General features: G+C 41.8%; 2 protein-coding genes and 1 long non-coding RNA gene across 6 annotated transcripts in view; 2 read left to right on the forward strand and 1 right to left on the reverse strand.

Annotated features, from left to right (window-relative positions):
- ERGIC2 (ERGIC and golgi 2) overlaps positions 1-14472 on the reverse strand; it is a 22672-nt gene extending 8200 nt beyond the window's left edge. Inside the window, exons 1-8 of one of the 4 annotated variants that reach the window (XM_084509805.1) lie at positions 14298-14472; positions 9126-9271; positions 6193-6301; positions 4789-4835; positions 3532-3602; positions 2415-2455; positions 1181-1282; positions 286-381 (exon numbers count right to left, since the gene is read on the reverse strand). In XM_084509805.1, the coding sequence (XP_084365931.1) occupies positions 286-381; positions 1181-1282; positions 2415-2455; positions 3532-3602; positions 4789-4835; positions 6193-6301; positions 9126-9231 (572 nt within the window). In that variant the 5' untranslated portion in view covers positions 9232-9271; positions 14298-14472. Of the gene's footprint in view, positions 1-285; positions 382-1180; positions 1283-2414; positions 2456-3531; positions 3603-4788; positions 4836-6192; positions 6302-9125; positions 9272-11221; positions 11338-14128 lie in introns of those variants that run through there. The other 3 variants (XM_084509808.1, XM_084509806.1, XM_084509807.1) reach the window with 3 other exon arrangements.
- A 111-nt stretch (positions 14473-14583) lies between these two features.
- LOC311431872 lies at positions 14584-21028 on the forward strand. The gene is made up of 6 exons (XR_014689681.1): positions 14584-14710; positions 15364-17298; positions 17502-17603; positions 18077-18279; positions 18429-19088; positions 20599-21028. It is a non-coding gene; the product is annotated as an uncharacterized lncRNA (long non-coding RNA).
- Positions 21029-22867: 1839 nt separating this feature from the next.
- LAMB4 (laminin subunit beta 4) overlaps positions 22868-24108 on the forward strand; it is a gene marked incomplete at its 5' end in the record, with an annotated part of 45998 nt that continues 44757 nt past the window's right edge. Inside the window, one exon of the mRNA XM_084507270.1 lies at positions 22868-23039. Within this exon, the coding sequence (XP_084363396.1) occupies positions 22868-23039 (172 nt within the window). The remainder of the gene's footprint in view (positions 23040-24108) is intronic.

The following is a 24108-nucleotide window of genomic DNA, read 5'->3' on the forward strand; positions in this document are numbered from 1 at the left end:
TATATTTACAGAGGGCCTATTTTCAAGAGTTTCCATCCTGTAAGTCATTGGAATTCACAACCACTACACTGAACGCAAGAAAGAATTTGCAAACTTATTTTAATAGCTTATAAGAAATTTGTTTTAACTGCTCCAGGAAATACACCATATGGAGAATGCATGTGTATGTCACAGTTAATGAAAAAAGTAACTATTTTAAGAGCATACACACACGTACATGCACGTACTACACACAATGTAGAAGTCTTTTTTTTTTTTTATTTTCAGAGACTGAACAGAACATACTTGCCCACAGTTATGTGAAAATTCCCTGCCACTTTATTGACATACAGATGGCCATGAATTCTGCATGCATCTGGAGACTGTAATGAATTATCTTCCCTGTTTAAACAAAACCAACATAAAGAGTACTTGAGAATATTTGTTAACAGAAGTAACAGTAGTAGAGTTAGATTTTCTTTTTCCTGGCATAAAGATAAAGCACTATCATCTACCTCTCCTTATCATATACTCCTGGAGCTATATTGGGGATGGTAGAAGGGAGATAAATTAATAAAGCTCAGCCTGAGGAAACCAATAAGCTTCTGTTCATACTTATATTCAGAGATGTGGCCTACAAAGCTAATGTACAACACTTGAACAACTGAACAGTAAACATTCCAAGACCTTACATATATCTTGCTGCCCTGTGATTTTTTTTTCCAATTATTTCTACCAGATACAGATTATTCTGAAAGTTTTCTTCCTACAATGAACAGAGCAAAACGTGAATCACTTAACACTGTAGCAACGAGAGCTCTCAACTTTTTTTTTTTTTTTACAAAGCCTTCCCCTTCCCACACTGTACTATGTAATATTCCCCTTCCCACGCTGTACTATACTGTACTGTATAATGCTGTCTGTATCATGTGTGTGTGTGTAAACACATGTATGTACATATTTTTTACATTTACACACACACACCAAAGCCTGTAAGCCTTTTCCACGTTGGAAGACCCAGAGATTTTCATAAAACTACAGCCCTCCAAAACAAGCATCAAATACACTATTTTAAAATGCAATTAAAAGCCCTAACGCCTTCGTTTCTTCCAAACTTATCTTCAAGAAAAAATAATAAGCCTACAAAAAATGAAGTGTAATTAAAGGGGGCTGGGGGAGCAACACCCCAACTTTTTCTTACCGCGGTGGCAATGCTGTAGAAGCACTTTTAAAAGCACTTTTGAATATCACGTCTTGAAGAGAGTGTTCTTCCTGCAGCCTACTCTGAATTAGCTGCAGCATCCTAAAGGTTATACAGACAAGTGTGAAAGCATGCAATATAGAAACAGAAAATAAATTCACAATTATCAGCTTCAATTGCAGGTTATATATAGGAAAGTTAGCAAGACTTTCCGAAGTCTTGCAGTCTTAGCAAAGACATGTCAGCATCCAAGCACTGTATTAAATATTGACAATCACATTTCATACAATCAAAAAAATAAAAGTAAATATAGCTTAAGTTCTGCTGTTAATAGCAGTGCATTATGAAAATACCAAAGCTAGACAGACTCACAAATAAGCTCTTTTTTTTTTGCACAGTTATCAGCATAATGATCACACATAACCAAGCTATTCCAATTTCAGTGATAAACACTGTGTCAGCTGCCATACACAAAAGATTCAAATTCGTTTGCTTTGCCTGAATGTGCAATCTGTTATTATGGCTCCGCTTTGACATTCAGATGTCAAGCTGTCTGTGTCACACATCCGAAGCCCCAATTAAAACCTGTGCTACTGAGTGTTTGTTGGTAATGTAGGCTGTGTGAGTCTGTGTACTTATCTTGTCTTGCAACAGCATGACCCAATTCCACAAACCAGTCCAAGCCCAGGGGAGGAATTCTTATCAAAGTCAACTACTAGAGCAGTCTGCAGGCGTCACATAAAAGCACGTTGTGCATTATATGCCCAGCCTTGTGTAAAACAGTACAAAGAATGTTCCCCCTCCCCTTTTTTTCAGATATCTCATCTTTTGGAATAGTATAGCTCAATTAGTAACACATCTGTCAACAGAAGATGAGCTACTCTGGCATCAATTCGTATTTCTTCTAATGACAGCAAACGAACAGTTATATAAAGAAATATAACGTTGCATACATTATCATATAAAATTAAACAAAACCCTAAGTATGCTTATAGTAAATCCATTACAAATGCCTGAAATGACAGCATTTCATTGAAAATAGGGAAAATTTTGACACAGTGAAGATCTCAAAGGATGAGAAAAGCAAAGTAAATTTTTTCTCATAGGTTTGCACTCAAATGACAAGCAGGAGCTGTCAGACCCAAGACATGGCTCTGTTACGTGACTCAGGTATACCTCAAGGTTGCTTCCACTACAAATAACACAAGCATGCATCTCAGTACTTCAGAGTTACCTTTGCCATTCTTTTTGTTGTGGGCTGAGTTCAAATACTACCTGAAACAGAAATAACACACCTAATAAAGCACCCAGAAAGCACCGGTCCCCTCCCCAAAAACTAGAAGAGACCTGGAGGGGTGGGAAGTTCTGAGAGGCTAGAAACAAGCTCCCATTTGGTACCCCATACTGGAGTTTATGAAAGGATTTTGCATTTTAAATCCTCAACACCTCCTCCCCCCCCCAAAATTATTCACTTGCTTTCATTTCTAACTTCAGAATCTTTCCCTAAAGCTCCACTAACTTGAGATAGCAGTCCCTGCCCTTCTAACCTTTGACTAATACAAGCTAGAAGCAATAAGCAGCAATTTAATTCTAAGTGATACAATTGACATGCACGATTTTGATGAAAAAAGCAATGAAATGAGCAGAGAAGCAATCACTGGAAGACAAGGGTTCAGGTGCAGCTTATTTCTAAGGTCATTCCTCACTGAGGATGTAAGACAAACCACCAGACTTCCCCTACTTCAATCTGGCAGTTCAGTTTTCTGTAAGTGATAAATTACTTATATACAATGTAATTACTTCAAAGGTTATCATATTATGCAAGTCCACTTCAGGAGCATAGGCTTACACATTTCCAGCACTTTTGGTTTGCAATACAGAAATTAAAAGGATCTTTTTAAATTGATCTTGCCATTCCATACTATAAGGATATCATGGTGACTTTTCACTTTCTTAGGATCACAATATTCTTCTAGTTAAGAAGCAGTTAGATCAATTCTTTTTAGAGCTCTGACAGTTTTCCTTCCACATCAGATATTGGCATTTATCCCAAGAATTTAAGAATGTAAAAATAACTAGCTGTAGGAATCTGTAGCTTGTTAAGTAGCACTGACTTGGGGTGTCTGCTGTGTTTGAATCTTGTTATTTGCAGAGAGTGAGCAAACAGAAATCGCAGTGTTAGGCTACTTCCTTAGGTGATTCCTGCAGTGAGCACTGCAGACCTCACTCCAAGATCAGACAATACTTGGGGAGGCTCTATGCAGCCCAGCTGTGGTTAAAAAAAAAAAAAAAAAAAAAAAAAAAAGAGGTACAAGACAGCAAGCCAACCCAGCATGACAGAATACACTTACTGGTTCATAGATGAGGCCATCTGCAGAGGCAACCATTGTTTCTGCTAAGTCCAGAACATCAGCCCCCACATCTGGTTTAAAAAGGGAGAAAAATATTGAGGCATATAGATGATCATAAACAAAAAAAATGTTCAAGGTAGGATGAAGTTTCACAGCACTGTGATAAACCTTCAGTGTAAGTTACTGTGGAGAAGAATGGGAGAGGGGGAAGGCAACCCAACTCTGCATTTCTTGTTAACAAAGTCCAAAACAAAAGAGAAGCAAAGCTGTCAAGAAGTAGATTACTATGGGGTGGGGTGTGTGTGTGTGTGTGTTCAACCTATTAAACCTCAAAATATCATGAACTGATGCACTGTGACCAGAAGTGTGAAGTTTCTTTGTGGTATTTCCCCCCAGTGTAACACCTTCGTAGATATTGGATGCACCAAACATATACAAGCTTTCTAGGATCTGTTATGTGCAAGTGAGCATTTTTTTTGTTGTTGTTTCACAAGCACGGAATCCAAACCAAGACTAGCCAAAGCATAGGATAGTTTTACTTATCAAATTTGAACAAAACAAAAAACCTTGTGATTTCAGAATTTTCCAACTTCTGATGCTAACTAGAAAATGTTTTAAAAAACAAGTTTCCAGAGGAGGTATGACTTCTGAATTAATATTCATGAAATAAACGTAAGTACCATATGATTACACTAGTCAAAAAAAAAAAAAAAAAAAAAAGATTTGAAGATTTGGCTTGCGTTCCTGGTAGAAGCAGTACTCCCTCAGTCCAGGACAATTAAGATCACTGCATAGAACTAATGGTTCTTTACCTAACTGTTGTCAAAAGAACAGCAAGCACTGCTTTTAAATGGGAAGGCATTCACATTATAACCTAGTGGTTCCAGTATTGTTCAGCATTAGGCCAGGTTAATATTTGCAAAGTTCATGACTGTGATAAATGCCTGCTGCTAAGTTGTGTCTCACAATCAACTTTTAGAATATTCCGGCTACAGACAGACTGGAACAACAAACCATTTTCTTTCTGAAAGACAAACCAAAGTTCTGCCAGATGTGAATGACACAGCATAAATGCTTTTTTCTTATCTCATACCAATTCTTTCAATGAGTCATATCAGTACACTACATGCCATCAAGAACAGAATAAATCCCAGCGTTAAAATAAATACTTTGAACAATATCCAGCCATACTGCAAGCAAAAGCACACACTAAAGAGTCCTCACACTGCTTTTAACCTTTCACCGTTGGATACTTACACTGACACCTCATGGCAACTGTAATATCAATATTGATTCTTAGCTTACTGGAAAAAAAGGCAAAAAAAAGTAACAATTAACAGCGAGTTCAAGTATCAAGAGAAATATTACTAAACTTTGCAGATTACTTGCAGAAAGACAGTCCAATGACAAAATTCACACCAACAAATATAAACCATTTGAAATTTGGGTGAACCAATACAGTTTCCATTATTAAAGCACTGAGCACTGTTCATAACTTAAGAGATAACAACTCTCCCTATAGTCATAGGGTTCTATCATCTCTAGGGATCTATTTCTGGGAACTCAACTAACCACAGGTAAATCACATACATAAGTGATTCAACGTTGGCTCAGCTCAGGATCAGGCACGGTCGGAAGCTGAGCAATTACAGTGATACCAATTTACAGTGGTTTAAATTGTCACAGAACCACAGGCTTAGTGATAAGCCTGCACGATCTAACTGCAAAGTCTGCAGCAGACAGTCTCCCAAGTCTCTTAATAGTTTAAGCACTGGACTTTCCTTCCCTTCTGCAGTAACTTCACCAGGGAAGGAGCCTGTTTTAGAAAGACCTAAGTGTGAAACTCCTGTCTGTCTGAACGGATTTTCTCTAAGGAAAAAATACTTGATTTTGATGCTTCTCCCTTACGTTTCTCCCATTCTTTATTCTTTTTATTACAGCGCCCTTTGGTATTTCTGACGTACAAGACATCCAATTAATATACACATATTTAGCTTGTTACCACAGCAACCAAGTCAAGTCAAACAGCTTTTAAAGTTATTTCAATTCCAGGCGTGTGACATTTAGAGGTGCTCAGTATATGAAATCTCTAACTTCACACAGAATCAAGGGTACCTGGCATCACCTTGGGAAGAAAGGCAAACGCAATCCTGAGGAGCACATGAAATCAACTGCAAACGTAGCCTCAACGATCTTCGGAACCATAACAACAGACAAGATCAGAAGCAACCTCTAGATAACCCAGTTCTGAGTGCTGAAGTTTCACCTCCAGCAGCATGAAGTATAATGGCAATATACCAACTGTAAAAACTACCATCATGCAGCCTTGGTGGGCTTACGTAGCTGATGGGGAGCTACATATTACAGTGTCCTCTGAATCATTAGCAAATGGATCCTCGCAGGTCCCCTTCACCACCACACCCACACTATTTTGACTTCTTCATTGCAGTAATCTCAGTTTCTCTTCTTCGCAGATTCCAGGAAAAAAGCCACAAGTTGATCAACAAGAGATAAATTACCCCCCCTTAGTATTTCACTTTTCAACCAGTATTTTCAGTATTTCAACCACAAATTGCTTGCAAGTCACAAGAATATCTCACATCTATTCTTTCCTGAAAGGCAGACAACTTCACTTTTAAAATTATAATGAATAAAAATTACCTAGTAAAATCCTTGTCTACTTCATATTCATACTTCATCCACGTGTCCCGATATACCATAAATTCCATGACAGTCAGGAAAGCTATTGTTGTAAATGCTATCAGGGAAACTGAATAATTAAAAGAAAATTAGATTATGACAAACATTTAGGAACAAAAGCAGGCCAAAATTACACAATCTGAGTATTACCAGTACAATACTGATGTCTTTGATTGGTTTACAAATCCATAAGCTGCTCATAGAAAACTGTTTTCATACCTACAGTATTTTCTTTTGCATAGGATCGAAAAGAAAAAGTCATACCTTTGCATTAAGAAAGGACTTTTCATATTAAGTAGTCAAATACTAGAATAATGGGGATGTTATGAAATCCCCCGAAGGGGATTTCATAACAGGTTAGATACTCCTGAGCATAAAACGCAGACAAATCACTGTCAGAGTTGGGCTAGGCAAAGATAATCCTAATTTCAAGTATGAAAGAAGGAAAAGGTGAACTCGGAAGTCCCTTCAATCCTCCACTTCTCTACAACTTATGTTTTAATGTTTATGTATATATATTTTTTAATATCTAGCTTTTAAGCTGGCAGGTAACAGAAATAATACGCACTGCATACACTGTCCAGTAAGCAGAAAGTGCCCTTACATTACTTGTGGATAGGAACAGTCAGGACTGCCAGCCCCATTACTTTGACCAAGTCCATCTCTGGGGATAAGCAGCATGTAGCTATCCCTTCTACCAACAGCTAAGTGCAGAACTGATTTTAAGGTATTTTTAGGGAAGAAAACTAAATGGTACATTTTAATACCGTAAGTGCCTCACTTATCTCCACAATACCACACCTGCAAAGTCGTGCAATGCAAAGGGAAGACCACCCAACCACACACAGAAACATGGCAAACGCACCAAAGTGCTCCCTATGCACCTTTTATTAAATTAAGGCTTTTGTTAGAAAACCTTCAGCCACGCAGCACAGTAGTGATCTGTACAGCTTATTTACAGTACATGTTTTCCACCTGTGTTCTGTGGAGTGTGTGAATGGCAGCCTGAGCAAAACAAGCCCGCTGTTCACAGGCTTCAATTCATTATATTGTGGTCTACAGCCAAGGGTGGCAGCAGGGGAGTAAAGTCACTGTGCTATAGGACCAGAAAGGAAACCACTGGTTGTTTTCAGATCAGTAACATTTCAAGTTCAAGCTTTCACTTGATGCTACGCAATGATCATATATAAGACCTTCATGTCAAGGCACACCATGAAAGCAGACGCACTCATCAGTTAATTCTGCTGGCCGTGTTTCCTCTTGGAGGCCAGTAGCCCAGCCACGCACTGTGAAAGCTGGAGCCATACTGCCTACCCAAACCCACCAGGAAACAATCACAGCAGCACATGCCTTCTGGGTTAATTCAGAGCAAGGAAAATCATGGAATTGAGTATGTGAAGTTAAAGTCTTTTAGACTAGACTCTCTTTTCAGAAGGTTCTCCCAGCATAGAGCCAGTCAAACTGCAGCCTTAGACTAGTCCTTCTTTTACAACAGGTTTTAAGACGCTGAAAGACTGCGAATAGTCCTGAGATGTGATGCATCCCTGTCACACCAGAAAACGAGCCTGGGACTTTAATTCTGAATGAAGTGGAAACACTACAATCTGTCTGATTCAGACTTTATAGCGGCATAATCATATACTGTTGTAAGGCTATTGGTATAAACCATATAAAGAATGCTACAGTTACTGTTGGTGCTGAGAAATCCTTAAGGCGCCCTTCAATAAAGTGAAGTTCTCATGAAGCACAATGCTACACCAGAAGAGATTTTTAGCCATTTATTTTATGTTGTAATTTGCAGGGTGGGGGGGGAAAAAAAAAAAAAAAAAAAAAAAAAAAAAGGATCTCACTTGCTTCATCTGGAATGGGGCTTTTTAAAATTAACAAAGAATTATTTCATTACCTCTTAGAGGTTGTTTTACATTCAAGAACCCTTTAATTATTAACAGTGCAATTCAGGAAACAGCAAATACAGATCCTTGTGGTATTTACTTCTGCACTATAAATCGTGTAATGACTTCAAAGGCTTATCCGCAGATTGCAATTGCTTCTTGTACTTTTTATTCAACTGCGTTTCCAAAATAATTACACATGAGAGGATTTTTGTTCTCTATTTCAAACCGCTAGCAGTTTCCTATCTAACCGTGAACTATTCCAACAGTCCAACAGATGAAGTCACTATTTCTGTATCAGGCTGCCTCTAACCCAACCCAACTACAGGCAAAAATTTCTGGTCAGATACAAACAGAAAAGGTTCTTCTTATAGCTACAGTATTCTGAGAGAAGCTCAAGTGACAGCATAAGCGCATGCCCTGGAGTAAAGTGGTTAGCTCTTCAAAGGGCTTTCCTGACTCTTAAAATAAATACATCTTCAAGACAAGAAGCATTAGAAAGCTGCTCTTCATCCTGATGTTCAATTCTGCCAGCTCTGAGAATGGAGAATTCTAAAAGGTCGAGATCTTTTCCTTCTTTTTTGTAAGAGCATAAGCACTGAATCCAATCTGTATTTCACTCTGTGCTGACACAGGCTTAGCCAGAAACTTTACGCAGAGAAAAGGAAAGGGCTTAGTGGAACTCCACGAGTTACAAAGTTTTTTTATGGCCGTGGCACACTGCGCTTCCAGTCCTAATCATTTCAAAGTATTTACAGGGAATGTTTGCATTTGTTTGAATCTTTCATCAGTTTTACACAAAAAACACCCTCGAGATGAGCGCTAACTACATCTATTAGGAGACGATACTATGTCTTTATGTGAAGGAGATCAGCTCTGTCAGCCCACAAAAGAGATCAGGACACCAATTTTAGCTAGTTTCAAACAAACAGAGATGCCTGCCTTCAGCCAACTGAAGGTGCTATCCTCAGAGCATCACACCAGCATCCCAGGAAGGCCTACCTGTTCCTCCGCTTGCTGAAGTCTCCACATAGCTTTCAGGAACCTTTGGGAAGGCATCCAGTTCTTTCATCAAATTCAACGTCTTCTTCCGATTCAGTCGCCTCATCTTCAGCACACTCCTCCACTTCCTCCTTCATATATTCCCTCTGAATTGAGAGTAAATTGTTGTGATTAAAAGATGCAAACAATTTCACTCCGTCTCAAAACCAACTGACAGTAACATGGCAATTAAAACCTAAGAAATGTGCTTTCCAAAAACACACACTACACAACAGGATGGCCATTTTTGCTTCAAGAGAACGACTGGAATTGGCTCGTACACCACTACATACCTTCCAGCCACAATCAGCACACTTAGCATTTAATTACTATGATTCATTGACTTCTCAATGAAATTCCTGCTCATATCGGATATACAGAATTTTCATTTAAAAAACAAACTTAGTTCTGAAGTAAGCTTGCTAAACAGATCTGACAGTGCATGGAAGTCATCCATTTAGCAAAAAATATAGAATTGGCTGCATAAACTCAGGAGGATTTCAAACTGCTCTGGGCTCCTGTATCCAGCCAACGTGGACACATTATATATTGAAGGGAAAAAAAAGAATGCATTTTGCATTTTTACTTTCACAGCTTTAGAATTTTATGATCATAACAGGATTTTCTTCCTATAAAAATGCCCCCAAAGCAAATTAAGTATCAAATCCTAGCTCCGTCCTTCAGAATCCTTTTTGTCCGTGACACAAACTCATTTCTTTGGAGTCCCCGATACATGAAGCAGCACGATGCTGAGAGAAGCAGCCTGCCCAAGAAGCGGTTTTAAACTGTTTCCAAACTCTGCAAATGCACTCACAACCCCGTCCTGCCAACACACCGCATGTTTTAACAAGCTGGCACTGCTGCCTTCCTCCTGAGGAAGTGCCGCACTTTGCCCAAAACCTGAAGCTGAGAAAATGTGCATCTACTAGATTTGGAAAATATGTCCTATTACCATACCTTGTTTAAAGACACCAAGGCAGGCAGGCTAAGCTACCAAGTTAACACGTGAGACACTCATCATCGTCTCGTAGAAAAATCTGCTAATTTCTCTCCCCCATTCCAAGGGCACATCGTGCCTCCAATGTGGCCTAGTGAAATTACTTAAGAATTATTCCCTCTTTTGCCCCTCACCGGTGCTATGTAGCCTTTGCTACCATGAAATAAGGAATAGGCTTAAGTGGAAATGGAAGTTAACAGCTCAAGAGTCACGATCTACATCTGCCATTTCCTCACTACGGAAGTTTGCTTTGGATCTTAGTGAGAAGGTGCAGGCCCTGCACTTGGGAGCAGCAGCCAAACCAGCCTGCAGGGACCAAGAAAATAATACTGGGTGTTACAGGGAATTTGAGGAAAATGCAGTTAAAGCAGGAAGAAGAGATGGATGCTGGAACAGAAGTTTGGTTATGCAGAGAAAAAAAAAAAAAAGGAAAAAAAAAGGTGATCTGGGAAGGAAGGTTTGGAAAGTCCTGTCCTTACTACACCACATAGTTGTGGTTTATGGGATCACCTCAACTGCACTCCAAGTAATTCAGGGAAAAGCTGGGAAACTTGGGCACGAAGATACGGCTGGGCTGCTGCTTTGCTGTAGTGACTGGAGCCATAACATTTGTTAGCACAGAGGAAACACTGGATGGGGTCGCCTGCTGCCCTACACGCAGCCCTGGCGTCGGTTCAGCCCCACTTCACATTCTCCACACTTTCTGTACCGCGCGTGGAAACACACCAAAGTCGGAGAATTTGGAAGCGCATCAATACAAAACTTTGTAACCCACCTTGTGCGGGTGGGCACGGGCATTTCTGTCATCTCCAACACCGCGTTTGCCGACGTGCCTTTAATCCTACACACACACCCCATGTAACATCCCCCTGAGGGCCATCACCTTCCTCCAGGCCCCCTCAGCTCACTGGGCTCACTACACCCCCACACACACACACCCCACGACCCCACAGCCGCCTGCACCCACCCCACCCCCCCGGCGCCCACACCCCGCAAACCCAAGGACCGGCTCAGCCCCGCTTGGAACCGAGCCGAGCCGTGCCGAGCCTCCTCCCCGTACCTCAGGCGGCTCCGTGAAGCGGGCGAGGCCGGGGGCAGGCGGGGGGCGGCCCCGCTCACCATGGCAGCGCAGCGCAGCGCGGCCCGGCACGGCCCGGCCCGGCCCCGCTCCCCGCCCGCCCGCCCGGCGCGCGCATGCTCGCCCCTCACACGGGCATGCGCCGCCGCTGACGGGGCTGAGGGAGGGGGGGGGGGGCGGCCGCGGGAAGCGAGAAATAAATATAAAAAATACATACGCACATATAGAGTTCTCTCATATATAAAGAGATTTCCCTTCCAACGTGTATATATATTAGTTTCAGAGGTTACAAGGGGTTTAGGACCTCCCCTTGTCGTGAGGGACTGCCCCGAGTGCGGAGCTGTGCCCGGGCTCCCCGTGCTCACAGTCAAGGATCAGCCCAAGGGCTGAGGTAAATTTCACGTAGTCAGGGTGAATTTGGGGTTGGCAGCGTGGGAAGGTTCCCCCACTGTGAATCCTTGGGGTTTCTGAGGTTCCTGAGGGCTGTTAATTCCCTGCTGCATCAGGATCCAAAGCCAGCAACGCGCCAACTGAGGAATGAAGAAGATTGTGCTCCAAAGGGGGAAGAACAGATACCACAAATTTGTTAAGTTTGGAATTAAAGTGATCAGTTAGAGAAGAGCTGTTTAATGAGTCATAGAATCATTAAGGTTGGAAAGCCCTCCAAGATCACCTGGTCCAACCACCCCCTACCACCAGTGCCACCACTAACCCATGTCCCCAAGCACCACGTCCAACCTCTCCTGGAACACCCCCAGGGACGGTGACTCCACCACCTCCCTGGGCAACCCATCCCAGTGCCTGACTGCTCTTTCTGAGCAGAAATGGCTCCTCATTGCCAGCCTGAACCTCCCCTGGCACAACTCGAGGCCATTCCCTCTGGTCCTGTCACCAGTTCCCTGTGAGAAGAGGCCGACCCCCAGCTCCTCACAGCTTCCTTTCAGGTAGCTGCAGAGAGCAGTAAGGTCTGCCCTGATCAGCTGAAGTGGCTGAGCCCCACTGAGCTGGGGTAAATTTCATGTAGTGTAGGTGAATTAGGGGCTGCCAGTGCGGAAAGGCTCCCCCCTCCATAAATTCTTTGAGTTTCTGAGGTTCTTGAAGACCATAACTCACTGCTGCATCAGGATCCACAGCCAACAATGCCCCCACTGGAGGAACATCGTGCTCCAAACAGGGGTGAGCAGATACCAACAATTTGTAAAGTTTAGAAGTAAAGTGATCAGTTAGAGAAAAGCTGTTACACCAGGTGTCTTTAAAAGCAAACTAGAGAAAGCACTAATAACTTGGTCTGTGGTAGCAATGCTATTTTAGACACTAGGGGTCTATGGATATGAAAGGAGGCAACATCTATCAGATCTTCTGTTTGCTGTCAGGGGGGAGTATAAGACAAATAGTGGGGAAACAAACAAATTTTGAGCTCACAAGCACATTTTCTGACTGGAATGAAGGCTGAGCTAATAAAAAGGTCCTACCTCCCACCACAAACCTTATGGCCTTAGTAACAGCAATGCTTATTTAACTCCAGAATTCCCCCTAAAACCACAACATTTCCTTCTCCTTAACCCTGATGTCCTCTACAGCCTTTCCAACAGTGCTGCTACCAAAACACTCACAAAGCCAAACTGAATGGGGCTACTTTGTGCTACTGCCACAGCGCCTCAGTTCACAAGAGGCTGAACAGATACAGACATCTCCCTAGAGCCAAAAGGGGAGATCTTGGATATCTTTGGGGAAATACTAATACCTTACTCAAGATCAACATTACATAAAGGAGAAGTACAGTTTTTAAGATTTTTAACAAGTTAAAAAACATTTTACCAAATATTAACCATAACACCAAGCCATTATACGAAACATTTATACTGACAGATCAGAAATGAGACTGAAGACCGCTGTATTTTTTGATGACACAAGCAAATAAAATCGACACGTAACCCCAGAAACACACAGAAAGCGACAGCTTCACAGCACAAGTACAGATTTGCCCTTTTTAATAGTTTAGAGGAAAAAAGCAGATCCACCACAAAGCTGTTTCACCTAGCCTGTTAAAGTATACTGCAACTTGAAGAAGACAACCAAGGCAACTCAGGCACAACAGCAGGCAGCTTCAGCCAGAGGACTTTAAGCTCCTGTATTGCGGTGCCAGCATTCATGAGTATTATTCAGCAGCCAGGGATTTCACTGGCTAAGCCCTGCTTTCCCTTGAAATGCTCTCAACACTACGGACTGGAAAGAGCAACGGAGGGATCTGGTTATTAGCTCTGCATCAGAGATGCTCAACAGATGTTCTCAGAGGCTACGAGCTACAGCAATCCCATCTGCTCACAGGCTTGGGCACTACTGCTCCACACCACACTGAGACGCTTCTTACAGAGGAAAAAAGAAGTAGCATGGGGAAAAATGCTTTCAGCTTTGCACCATTATTGCTGTATTTTTATCTATAGATGTCTCTATAGGATTTTATAGGGGAAAACACAGTGTTTTCCAGAATGTAAGAAAAATGGAGAAAATGAGCATTATGCCAACATTATCTATGTGAGTATACTACTCCTGCACTACCAGCCCGCTCTGACTCAAACCGTGCTCCTTTCCTGGTGCACCTGCGTGCAGCTTTCTGCGCTCCTGCTCCCGTCGGTGCCTACCTGCACCTGCCGAGTTACCTTCGGGAGCCTGAGGACAGGAGGAAGAAACCCGGTTATCGACCAGTGGCCCTGCAGGTGGGCGACTGGGCTGCCCCACAGCTACTGTTGGGCACACTTTTATTTCAGTGCGGCATTTAACAAGCTCCCAAAGCACTCTAATTCCCAAGTGTGGTCACGTACATAGAAATATAATTGATTTAAAAGGAAAAGAGAAAGTACTTGCTAGCCCTAGCGATTTATGAAGTACCTTGGTGCTTGCAAAGAGGGGAAAACCCCACAAAACGCCGCACAGTTTAGCAGAACAGGAGAATAAGGACAAAAAGCAGCACCTGCAGGCTGCGGAGCTCGCCTGAGGCGGGGGAGAGCGGCTGAGGGGAGGGAAACGCGGGAGGAAAAGGAGAAAAGAGCCGCTTTACCGCAACGTGGAAGCACCGAGGTGGCATTTGAGGAGGAGGAAGCGCAGGTGCAGGAGGGCGAGCGTGGCGATAAGGGCTGGGAGTGGCCGGGGAGAGGAGGGGGGGGAGGAAAATGGCAGCGGGGCGCCGCGCCTCAGGGGCGGGGAAATGGCGGCCCTGGAGGACCCGGGAGCAGCGAGTGGCGGCACAGAGCGGCAGCGGCACGGGCGGGGCTGGGAGGGGGGAGCTCTGCGCAGCCAATCAGAAGGAGCCGAGGAGGCAGGAAGCGGGCTTGTCTGGGCTTGTCTAGCCCCACCCTGAGGCAAACTCGGTGGTTCCCCCAGGAGGGCTGAGGGGGAGCTGGGGTTTTCCTTTAGATCCCCTCAGCATCAAGTGCTCCCCGGGTCTCGTTCCTCACACTGGCTTCTTTTATTGTTAGTCTGATGTGAAACAATGTCCTCAGTAGTGTATTTTATTTCTTTTTCTTTTTTTTTTTTTTTTTAATGCACATATATAATGATGGGGTAATACCCAGTAATTCCAGTAGCCCCTCTCCCCTTATCCTGGGGTATCAGCAACCCAGTTATGAGGAAAAATGTCTGAAGTGGGTAATAAATCAGCCTGCCGTTACTACCTACACTGCCCCAATCGTTAGCTGCTGAATTTGGGTGGTAGGCAGAACCTTTTCTCGGGGTGTGTTGGTATCAAGTTGGCATACACACCCTAAATCATCAATAGCAGTTTTTCAAAGCGCATTCATATGGCCCACAGCATAAATTAAACTTTCTTGGGAAAATAAGCAGTCAAAATTGCACCTTTCATTGCAATCCCACCCAAGCATGATTTCCATGCAATAAAATACGAGCTTGGGTGGATTCTGACCTAAGAACCCCGTGGACCTGTAACAATGAGCCAACAATTACAAATGGTGATGTTTTTGATAGTCTAGAGCTCAGGAGTCTTCATTTATAATGTGAATTGCCAGCGATATTGTAATTTCACCGTTTTTGTTTGTTTTTTTGTTTGTTTGTTTGTTTGTTTTTTGCTGTGTGTCTGTCCCTCTGTCTTGCAATCCCTCTTTGTTAAGGAACTCAGTCGGATGGAGGAGAGAGCAGTGCGAGGCTGAGGAGCAGAGGAGTGATGGACAGGAGAGCTGTGAGAAGCTGAGGAGCAGAGGAACACGTCCTGCTTTCCTTGTGGGCAAAGCAGTGAGCCCAGCTCTGCTGGCAGGCACCAGGGAATCGATGCAAGGAGAGCTGTGGAGACTGCATGAGGACATTGTCATTAATGGAATTGCTTCTCTTTCCCTATTAACTTTACTTCCTATCTTTATCAGAATAATTTTTTATTGGGAAGCCATTGCAGGCTCACAGCTTGCAAAATCAGTCTCCCAATGTGCTTGGTAGACTGCCAAATATCTGAAAGCACCCTCTGAAAAGGAAGAGTTGATGGGGCATCTCAGAATGAGGTATTTTAGCATGTGTCAAAGACCTCAGCCTGTATTCCCTCCAGGCTTCTGACTGTTGGCACAGTACTGACTCCTATGGAAGCCCTCTCTTACAAACAGTATGGTCAGGAAACGTTTCTGGATGTTCTTCTTCCCTTCAGTTGCAGGAATCTACAATTCTGTAATCCTGTCATTTTATTTAAATCACTGCAGCAAGTGCATAGCGTGTGTATTCTGGCATTACGTGGCCAAAAGCAGTTTCTTTGCCTAAAACCTTGGTGGAAATCCTCATTTCTCCATACAGGAACTGCAAATTCTGCGATACAAATAGCAGTCATTATTGTAGTCTTATTTCTTTACAGCTTTCTAAGTATTACATTTTCTCGGTGCATCTGTAGCTACTTTAAATAAAAACAAGTGGCGATTAAAGGAGACCTTTATCTCTATTTTTCACAACATTTTTCCAGTTCAGTGCCACTTCTGTTTTTTTTGAGAGATCACTTTAAAAATTGTCATTATGAGCATTTATTTTCACAGGGTCTCACAATGCACAAGAGTCCAATTATCGAAAAGAAAAAATGTGTTATAGCTACTTAAGCTATCTGAAAAAATCCCAGTTAAAGTGAATTCATCACATAAATAGGTTGACTCCGTTCTCTGGAATCTGAAATTATTAACCACTACAAATCTTTTTAAGGAAAATTAATCCTAATTCTTCTTTTCAATATTTCTGTGCCTTGGCTAGCATTTTAAATGCAATTTAATACAGCTGCTACTGAGGCTTGTACTTCGCTCACATGGAAGCTGGGATAAGTATTGCCCTTGAGTGAAGTACTCTGAAAGCTGCAGTTAAAGATGTTATAGTGTGGTCTTGTTTTTTTCCTTTCCCCAAGAATTTAAATTGTTTGTTGTAGACAGATAACTCATTTGGAGCCATGTCTTTCATTCGGCAGAGATTTGCCATACGTTGTTGATAGATGGTGTGGCATGTGGCAGGGAGGAAGGTAACATAAGTCACTGAGCTGAATTCCTGTCTGGATTACAAATGTCAGTTTGCGAGATGACGATCATCTGGTTGGTAATAAATCCTGATCTATCACCACTCAGCTATTTTTAGTAATTAGATCGTGATTACAAAACAGTAATATTCTGATAATTGATAAAGTTACATAAAAACACTAATCCTTTGGCATAAAGGCTTCTTGAATTGTCTAAACACTCAGCACAAGGCCAGCAACTACCAGGAGACAAAGATATTTACACTAGTGTAAATTGTGAGACCTTCTGTATTTCTTTGATTTTAATGTTTTGTCCTCCATTCTGTGGAACACAATTTTACTGGAGAGAAAAACAAATAAACAAGCAAAAACCTCATAGCCATTAATAATTAGTTTTCTCAAAGTTTCTTTGAAGTTTTTCTCAAATCATCATAAACTGTTTTTATTTTTCTTCTTTGCCGCCTCCCAGCAAACACTGTAGTCTTAAAAAGCATCTCTGGTCATAAAAGCAGTGCTCTGGGTGGTTGGAAGGATCTGGGCTTCTGCAGAGCGACCTGGTCGAGAACTGTGTCAGAAGGTATGGTGGAGGGATAGGAATGATTTTCCTTTAATAGGGGAAAAGGCATTTCTGTTTGTTAATTGCATAAAAGACACTGAAATCTGTTTCAGGGATCAAGGGGAGGTTTTGGTAAGCACATGTGAGTTGATGTTGACAGTGAATATTCAAAAACATTAATATTTTTGCTTTAATCTTACCAGTCTTTTATCAAAATGTTTCAGGTTTTTGTGATCCATGTGACGTTACAAGGAACATAAATGCACATAAATTGATGCTTAATCAGTAGAATGAGGTTCCTCAAATTTCTTGTGCGAGCTGTGTAGGTAAGTGTGCACATTTGATTGTTTGGATTCTATAAGCAATATATCTGTAGAGATTTCTTGAAAATTATTCCCTTGACGTTCTGCCAACCCAACAAGGTTGTAAGAAAATCTCGACAAATTACTAAAAAGGTTTTGCTTTATAAGAAGCTACATTTGGTTTAGTTTTAACAATGAAGAGCGTTAACTCCATCTTTGTTGTTTTGGTTTGCTTTGTTTTACTCTGCCTGTTATTTTCTCTACCGTTTTAAATATGATTGGTGAGAGCTGAACCTAGCACAGATAGCAGCTGTTAATTAAGCTTTCTCTAGTCTAAGTGTCATCTGGCAATCAGCAGGGACCACGTTTTAGTTAATTTGCAGAGCACTTCTGCGAGGCAGTCTGAAGGGGTCAGGATACTCTTACGGGAGCACCACAACATGCCCAGTAGGTCTCATGCACCCGGCTCTTTTAACAAACGTTGTATTTCTGCACAGGTCTGCCAGGCAGTGAATGGAGGTCCTGTAACCATGCCTGTGGATAGCCCTGGTTTTTTTTTTCCACCCCCATTCCTGGATGACTGCATTTTTTCCTGACTCCTAACATGCAGCACTTCTTACATATCCATCTGACTAAGCCACAACTTCCAACACCTCAGTAATTCCCTGCCCAGCTCTTGCTGTGGCCAGTTTATGTCCCTGTGAGTACCTGTGGTCCTTCTCAAAACATTAAATCTTTTCCCTGCTGGGATTCCTGGGTCAGCCTGTTTTCTTTCCCACCCTCTCAGCTTCAAACTGACCTTGGCTTCCTCATAGCTCTGGTCCTTTTTTTCCCTGTTTTCTGTTGCAGGCTGCCTACCCCTCAAGATGTAGCAGGCTCTGAGGTGCCATCTGCTCTGTGTTCATGGACTGCCACCCCCTTGACTCCAAAGGATGGTCAACGTGCAAGCAAACCAACTGTTGAAGTGTTCTCCTCACAGATGGTCAGCAAAGGAGAATTTTTTCCTACCTTCTTTTGCCAAAAAGGAGCTGCCTCGATGATGGCATTTGAAAGCAGGAGGGCTTTCCTTCTCTCTGGGTTTGCTGCTGGCATTTGTTGAGCTTGGCTGGGTTTCCGACCGCCTGGCAGTGACAACGCTTCCCCTCCGTGTGACAAAGGGAGAGCAGGAAAGTGAAGGGACACGTTAATTTTCCTACTGTCTCCATCTGGAATAATTAAGTACTTGTGAGAAAGATGAAGTAGAGGTTATATATTCTTGACCCTGGGCAAATCATATAATTATATGCACCAGTTTGCAGCTTGCTAGTCTGCTGTGTTACTGCTGTGCTGCTGTTACATCAGTTACATCGCTGAGGTCCATGACAAAACCTAATCCTTCTCCTCACTTATTTTGTGCATGACTTATCTGTGATGCTTCTTTGTTTGTACAGATTCCAGATGTTACAGAACAGACACAGATACAACCGAACAGCTGACAGTCAGCCAGCCGTCAGTCTATCATGCTTTTAGGTAATTGGCATGTATATGTTGAGAGATTTAAATACTCCCCAGAAGCCTTCGTGTTAAATTTCACTTGCAACCGAGAAATGGAAAATCTCCCAAATGTCAGTTTAGCTGCGTATATTGCCAAGTTAGGCAACAGAAGGTATACGTAGCAGTTGGAATCGGTGGTTTACCATGGAATGTATTTAATCTTCTGTTTGTCAAAATATGGCTTGATGTTTTGAGACAAGTTATGATTAACTATATGTTTTAAGAGCATATAGGTAAATCCAATTCAATTAACTCGTATGCAGGGACTGAATAAAGCCAAGAGTTTGCTTGAGAGGGTAAATTTCCTTGTACTGAAGGCATTCAGAGGACCTAGAAGTTTGGCTTTACCACGTGGCTATGCTGATCTTCCAGTTCTCTGCTGGAAAGCTGTTCTCTCCAGCCTTTTTCCACACCTCTGGCCTTAACACTAGTGTGTCCAATCCCATGTAGTGCCACATCACCAGTGGGCACAGTCCCGCAGGATCTGGACATGGTGGCCAGAGCTGGGTACTAGTAGTGGGGTTCTTCAAAACCCTCAAACATGATAAGGGCTGAAGCAGTCTTAGGGTTCATCTTGGAGGTCTGGTTGAGGGCAAAGATTGGTGCCAGAGGCAGAACTGAAACCAAGGTGCAACATGGGTCCAAGGGCCACCTTCCAAGGTCCTTCCAGGACACAGGGCCAGAGCCAAGTACACCTGTGGCATCTCTGGGACAGGGAATGATGGCCCCAGGCTGAGCTGTGGGCAAGGCTGGGGGATCCCAGGTAATGCTGGTGTGGGGCATTCAGGTGTATTGGGGTATTCAGGGCCCAAACACGGTGGTAGTTCAGGGTGTTAAACTGCCAAAAATAACAAAGGAAAACAACAACAACAAAACACAGGTGAAATAGATACCTGGAACTCATATCCTCTGTGGAGGGGGGATGTATAAATTAACTTCCAGATGCCTCTGCCTTTGCTTTACTTGCAACAGAAAATTAATTTTTAGACTTCAATTCAGTCAGCTTCTCCTTGTGTTAAGCATGTGGAGGCCAAAAAAAGCTCTTTTGCTTCCTCTTCCTTATGCATTTCTTCAGTTGTTTCTTCCTGAGCATATTCCCTTTCTTTTTGCATATTTGTCATTTCTATTGTGTATTCACGCACAAGAGTTCTCTTGGATTTAGGAGGAATAATTGTTTCTGGTTAACAGGCCATTAAGCAGTGAAAAGAAAAGTGAAAAATGTCAAGTACTTTGTTTCATCGATGGTCAAAGGCTCCTAGAATTAGCATCATCCTGTTGTGCATGAACCCACGGATTCCAAATAAACTAATATAAAATCAGGCTATGTGCCAGACTTTTCATCCTGCCAATTGAACTGTCAGCTTCGAAGTGTCAGGACCTCATGAAACATTAAATCTCAAATACATACATATCTTGAATAGCACTTTGAAAATTACACTGATAATTTAAAACAATACAGTTCATCACCCTCTTTTTTTCTCCTTAGTGTTGATCACAACCATCAGCAACGCTGTGCCTGCCAGGGAGATAACATTCAAGTTGAAACTGGACTTTTTGCTTGTGGAGGAGAAACCAAAGGCTTCAAATACCAGACTTGCACACAAAAGGTGCAGGGCACTTCTGGTGCTGTGACTGTTAAAAACTGAAGACGCAACTCAAAACATAGAAGTATGGTTTACATCCTTTTGAAATGTTGAAAATTTTATTAAAGTAACAATTAAATAAAATTTTAACAGTAACTATTTGCTCCAGGATGCAGAATTTGCCTCGCAGAGGAGCAGAGCACAAACTGCTGAGTTTAGCCTCTTGGTCAGTTGCTTGATTTTTGCTGTGCCATACTCTGCGTCCCGGCAAAGTTACTTCTGCCTGTGCCCTGGACTCTTTCACAAAGATCATTTCTATTTTTCAGAGCAAATGAAAATGCGTGTTGTCCTGCTGTCCCCAGTGCTCTATTGATCAAATCTGTCAAATAAAATATTTCTCTTATTTTACTGTGAGCTTATGCTTTGCTCTGTTTTTATTATTCAGTGCTGCATTCTGTCAATATGTGGAAAATCAAAAAAATACACACTCTTACCTTTGAGAAATGACACTTTAAACAAAATGGAAGAAATAAGAGCAGAAACAAAAGGGGAAAGATAGAAATGTAGCAAGAAATTTTTGCTTTTCAGACCATTAGATTTCATTTATGATTTTGGCTAGTTCTTTATGGATGGGATTCATCTAAGTACACTTTAGGTGCTTAAAATGCAGGCATCTGGTCTAAGGTAGGGAAAGGGGCTGTCCGCACCCAAAGGAAAGCAGTGGATACCTCCAGAAGGTGATTTGTCCCATTAGATAAGCATCTAAAAACATGGTAGGATGGATCTGCAGGGGTCCTTGTCTTTCTCCAAGGACTTCATGAAGCCCAGGTAACTTGCTTAGATTAAGTACTTATTTTTCACATGGCAGCAATAATCCCAGGCTCAAATTATTTTATTTCTCATCTTTTTTTTTTTATTATTTTTATTTTTTTAGATAAATTATTTGTATCCTTTCTCTGATGTTTTCGAAATTTTAATTAAAGGGAAAAAAATCCATATACCCACAGAGATATGTTTATTCAACATGTTCTTCAGAGGAAAGCATGCACCTGCAGGGGCTGGTGCCGCACTCTGAAGCGTGTCTGGTGTACAGAGGCTGTCAGGGCTGGTGCCTCTCCTCATCCCTCTTTCCTCACTGCTGGTTGGTGCCTATGAAGGGAAAATATGCTGAAGTGCTAGTAATTCCTGTCCTTCGTCTGTGTTAAGGATATGCCTTGGGCCTAAGAAATGACGCCCATAGGATCTGTGATGACTTGAAAAATCATGCACCAGTGCTATCTACCCTCCAGCCAACATGGGATGAGTGATGCATTATAAATCCAGATCCTTTACCCGGGGAGAGATTAAAGAAGCAAGAAAAAAGTTTCTTAATCCCTGCCTCAAGCAGTTTAAAACCTCCTTTTTGTTTGGGATCCTACATAAATCAAAACACAGGACCAGCTATATTCTGGAAGTAAATCTTCCTTCATATTCACTCCTCACATAGCTTGTCTGTAACACAATCTGAATTCCCTTCCAAATATGCTAATAAAACATCAACCATTCTATAATTTAGTAGCATTACGATAACAATACTTTCTTCAGTTAAATGTCATTCTTTCAGAGTGCACTTGACATCCCTCTTACACATAAAAAGCAGAATATCTTAATTTATCACTTAGTTGATTATTTCTTAATATTGAAACTCACTAAATAAAAATAATAATAATAATCACTATAATATATAGAAAATTAAATAAATAATTGATCATGTACGAATACTAAAAAAATGCAGATTAAATTAGCCTGAAAAGTGTCTCATAAGTAATTTCCACATGAACTTGTGGAAGATAATTTCCAAAAATGTAAGCATATGCATTATTTCTGCTAGAGTGAATACTCAAAGTAAAGGTAGAAGATGCATAGCACTGAACAGTACAATATGATTAAAGAGCAATTACCTGATTTTTGTTTGTTTGTTTTTCTGTTTGTTTGTGTTTGTTTGTTTGTTTTTTTTTAAAAAAAAGAATAGAAACTACCAAAAGAAAAGAAATGATTATTATATAAAAATTATATTTTTCACTTTTAGAAAATCTTTTATTTGAAGATGTGATGCTTTACAGGCAACAATGAATTAGGCCTTAGAAGCAGTCAGAAGAAAACTGATTAAAAAAAAAAATCAAAACCAAATATATGTATCCAAGGTCTGCTGTTCTGAAAATTGAACTTAAAGTGCCACAGATTTTGCCAAAGCCATCAGAACATGGTTCAGAGCACAAGCAGGTGAGTGCCATCTTGGAGCTGCTTCATCACAGCGCTTCTCATGATGGCAGGGTAGGCCTCACCACCCTGCCCATGCTTGCTGGTGAGGTACTCACAGGCAAAACATGCTGAAATTCAGTGCTGTGACTGTACCTCAAGCTGCTGTGGTGTCTTTAGCTTTAAATTGATAATAATAATAATAATAATAAAAGATAGTGTTCATGGCATTGATCCAGAGCTTGAGCTAATTCGAAGCTGGCTTGATATGTCCACATGGGCTTTGATCACAGCTTTTGGGTGGGGACATTTACAGTCACCTCAAAACCAAAACCTGGCCCTTTCAGACACCTTGCACCCGTGCTGTGAGGAGGAGTCCTTTAGACCACGCTCAGTTAAACCAGTGCCATTGGACCTCTGGTGCAAAGCAAAGGTGAAGACTTAAAGGTATGGGTGCAAAACGGAGCAATTTAACAGTTGTTCAATCATACAACAATTAAAGGGTTGTTTTTTAAGAACCCCACTCTTCTCTCCTGAGTTGCGTGAACTTTTTCTGCCTGTCACTGTGTTCATTCACTGCTCGTACTTGCTAAAGCCAGAAGCCCCAGCAGAATGACTTCACAAATCACCCCTTGGCAGGTTGCAGGCCAGGTCTCATTCGCACCTACACCTCGGTGCCTGGGGGGACGCATGATCTTGTTCAGCTGAAGTGCACAGGTATGCCTTTACTTGCTTCCCTCATTCTGGGCTGTTCACTTGGAGCTGAAACACTTGGCTGTCTGAAAGACAGGTAAGACATCTCCACTATTTAATTTTCCTGCTAAGCGTGGAACTGAAGTATTGTTGGGGTTTTGCTGCTCCTTGTTTATCTGTTAAAGCGAGCCGTGTATAAAGAATATCATTGGTGTGGAGCGTGACTGGGACATGTAACCACCACGATGGGTAGATTACTTCTGCTGTGGGTACCTGTGTTGTACTGCAGTGCTGTCACAATGGTTGCATTTAGGGTCATCTCTGGGTTTGTTCATTATTCTCACCGACTATGAAATTTGAAGTCCATCTTGGCAGGACATTTTCTTTGTTCTGCCTGATACTGCCTTAGCTGCCAGTTCTCTCTGTAGACAGGGGAAAAGGTTCAGCTGCATGATGCTAGCCAGCATCATCTCACTGTAGCA

Source organism: Aythya ferina (genome assembly GCF_964211825.1).
Source record: "Aythya ferina genome assembly, chromosome: 1".
Classification (NCBI taxonomy): domain Eukaryota; kingdom Metazoa; phylum Chordata; class Aves; order Anseriformes; family Anatidae; genus Aythya; species Aythya ferina.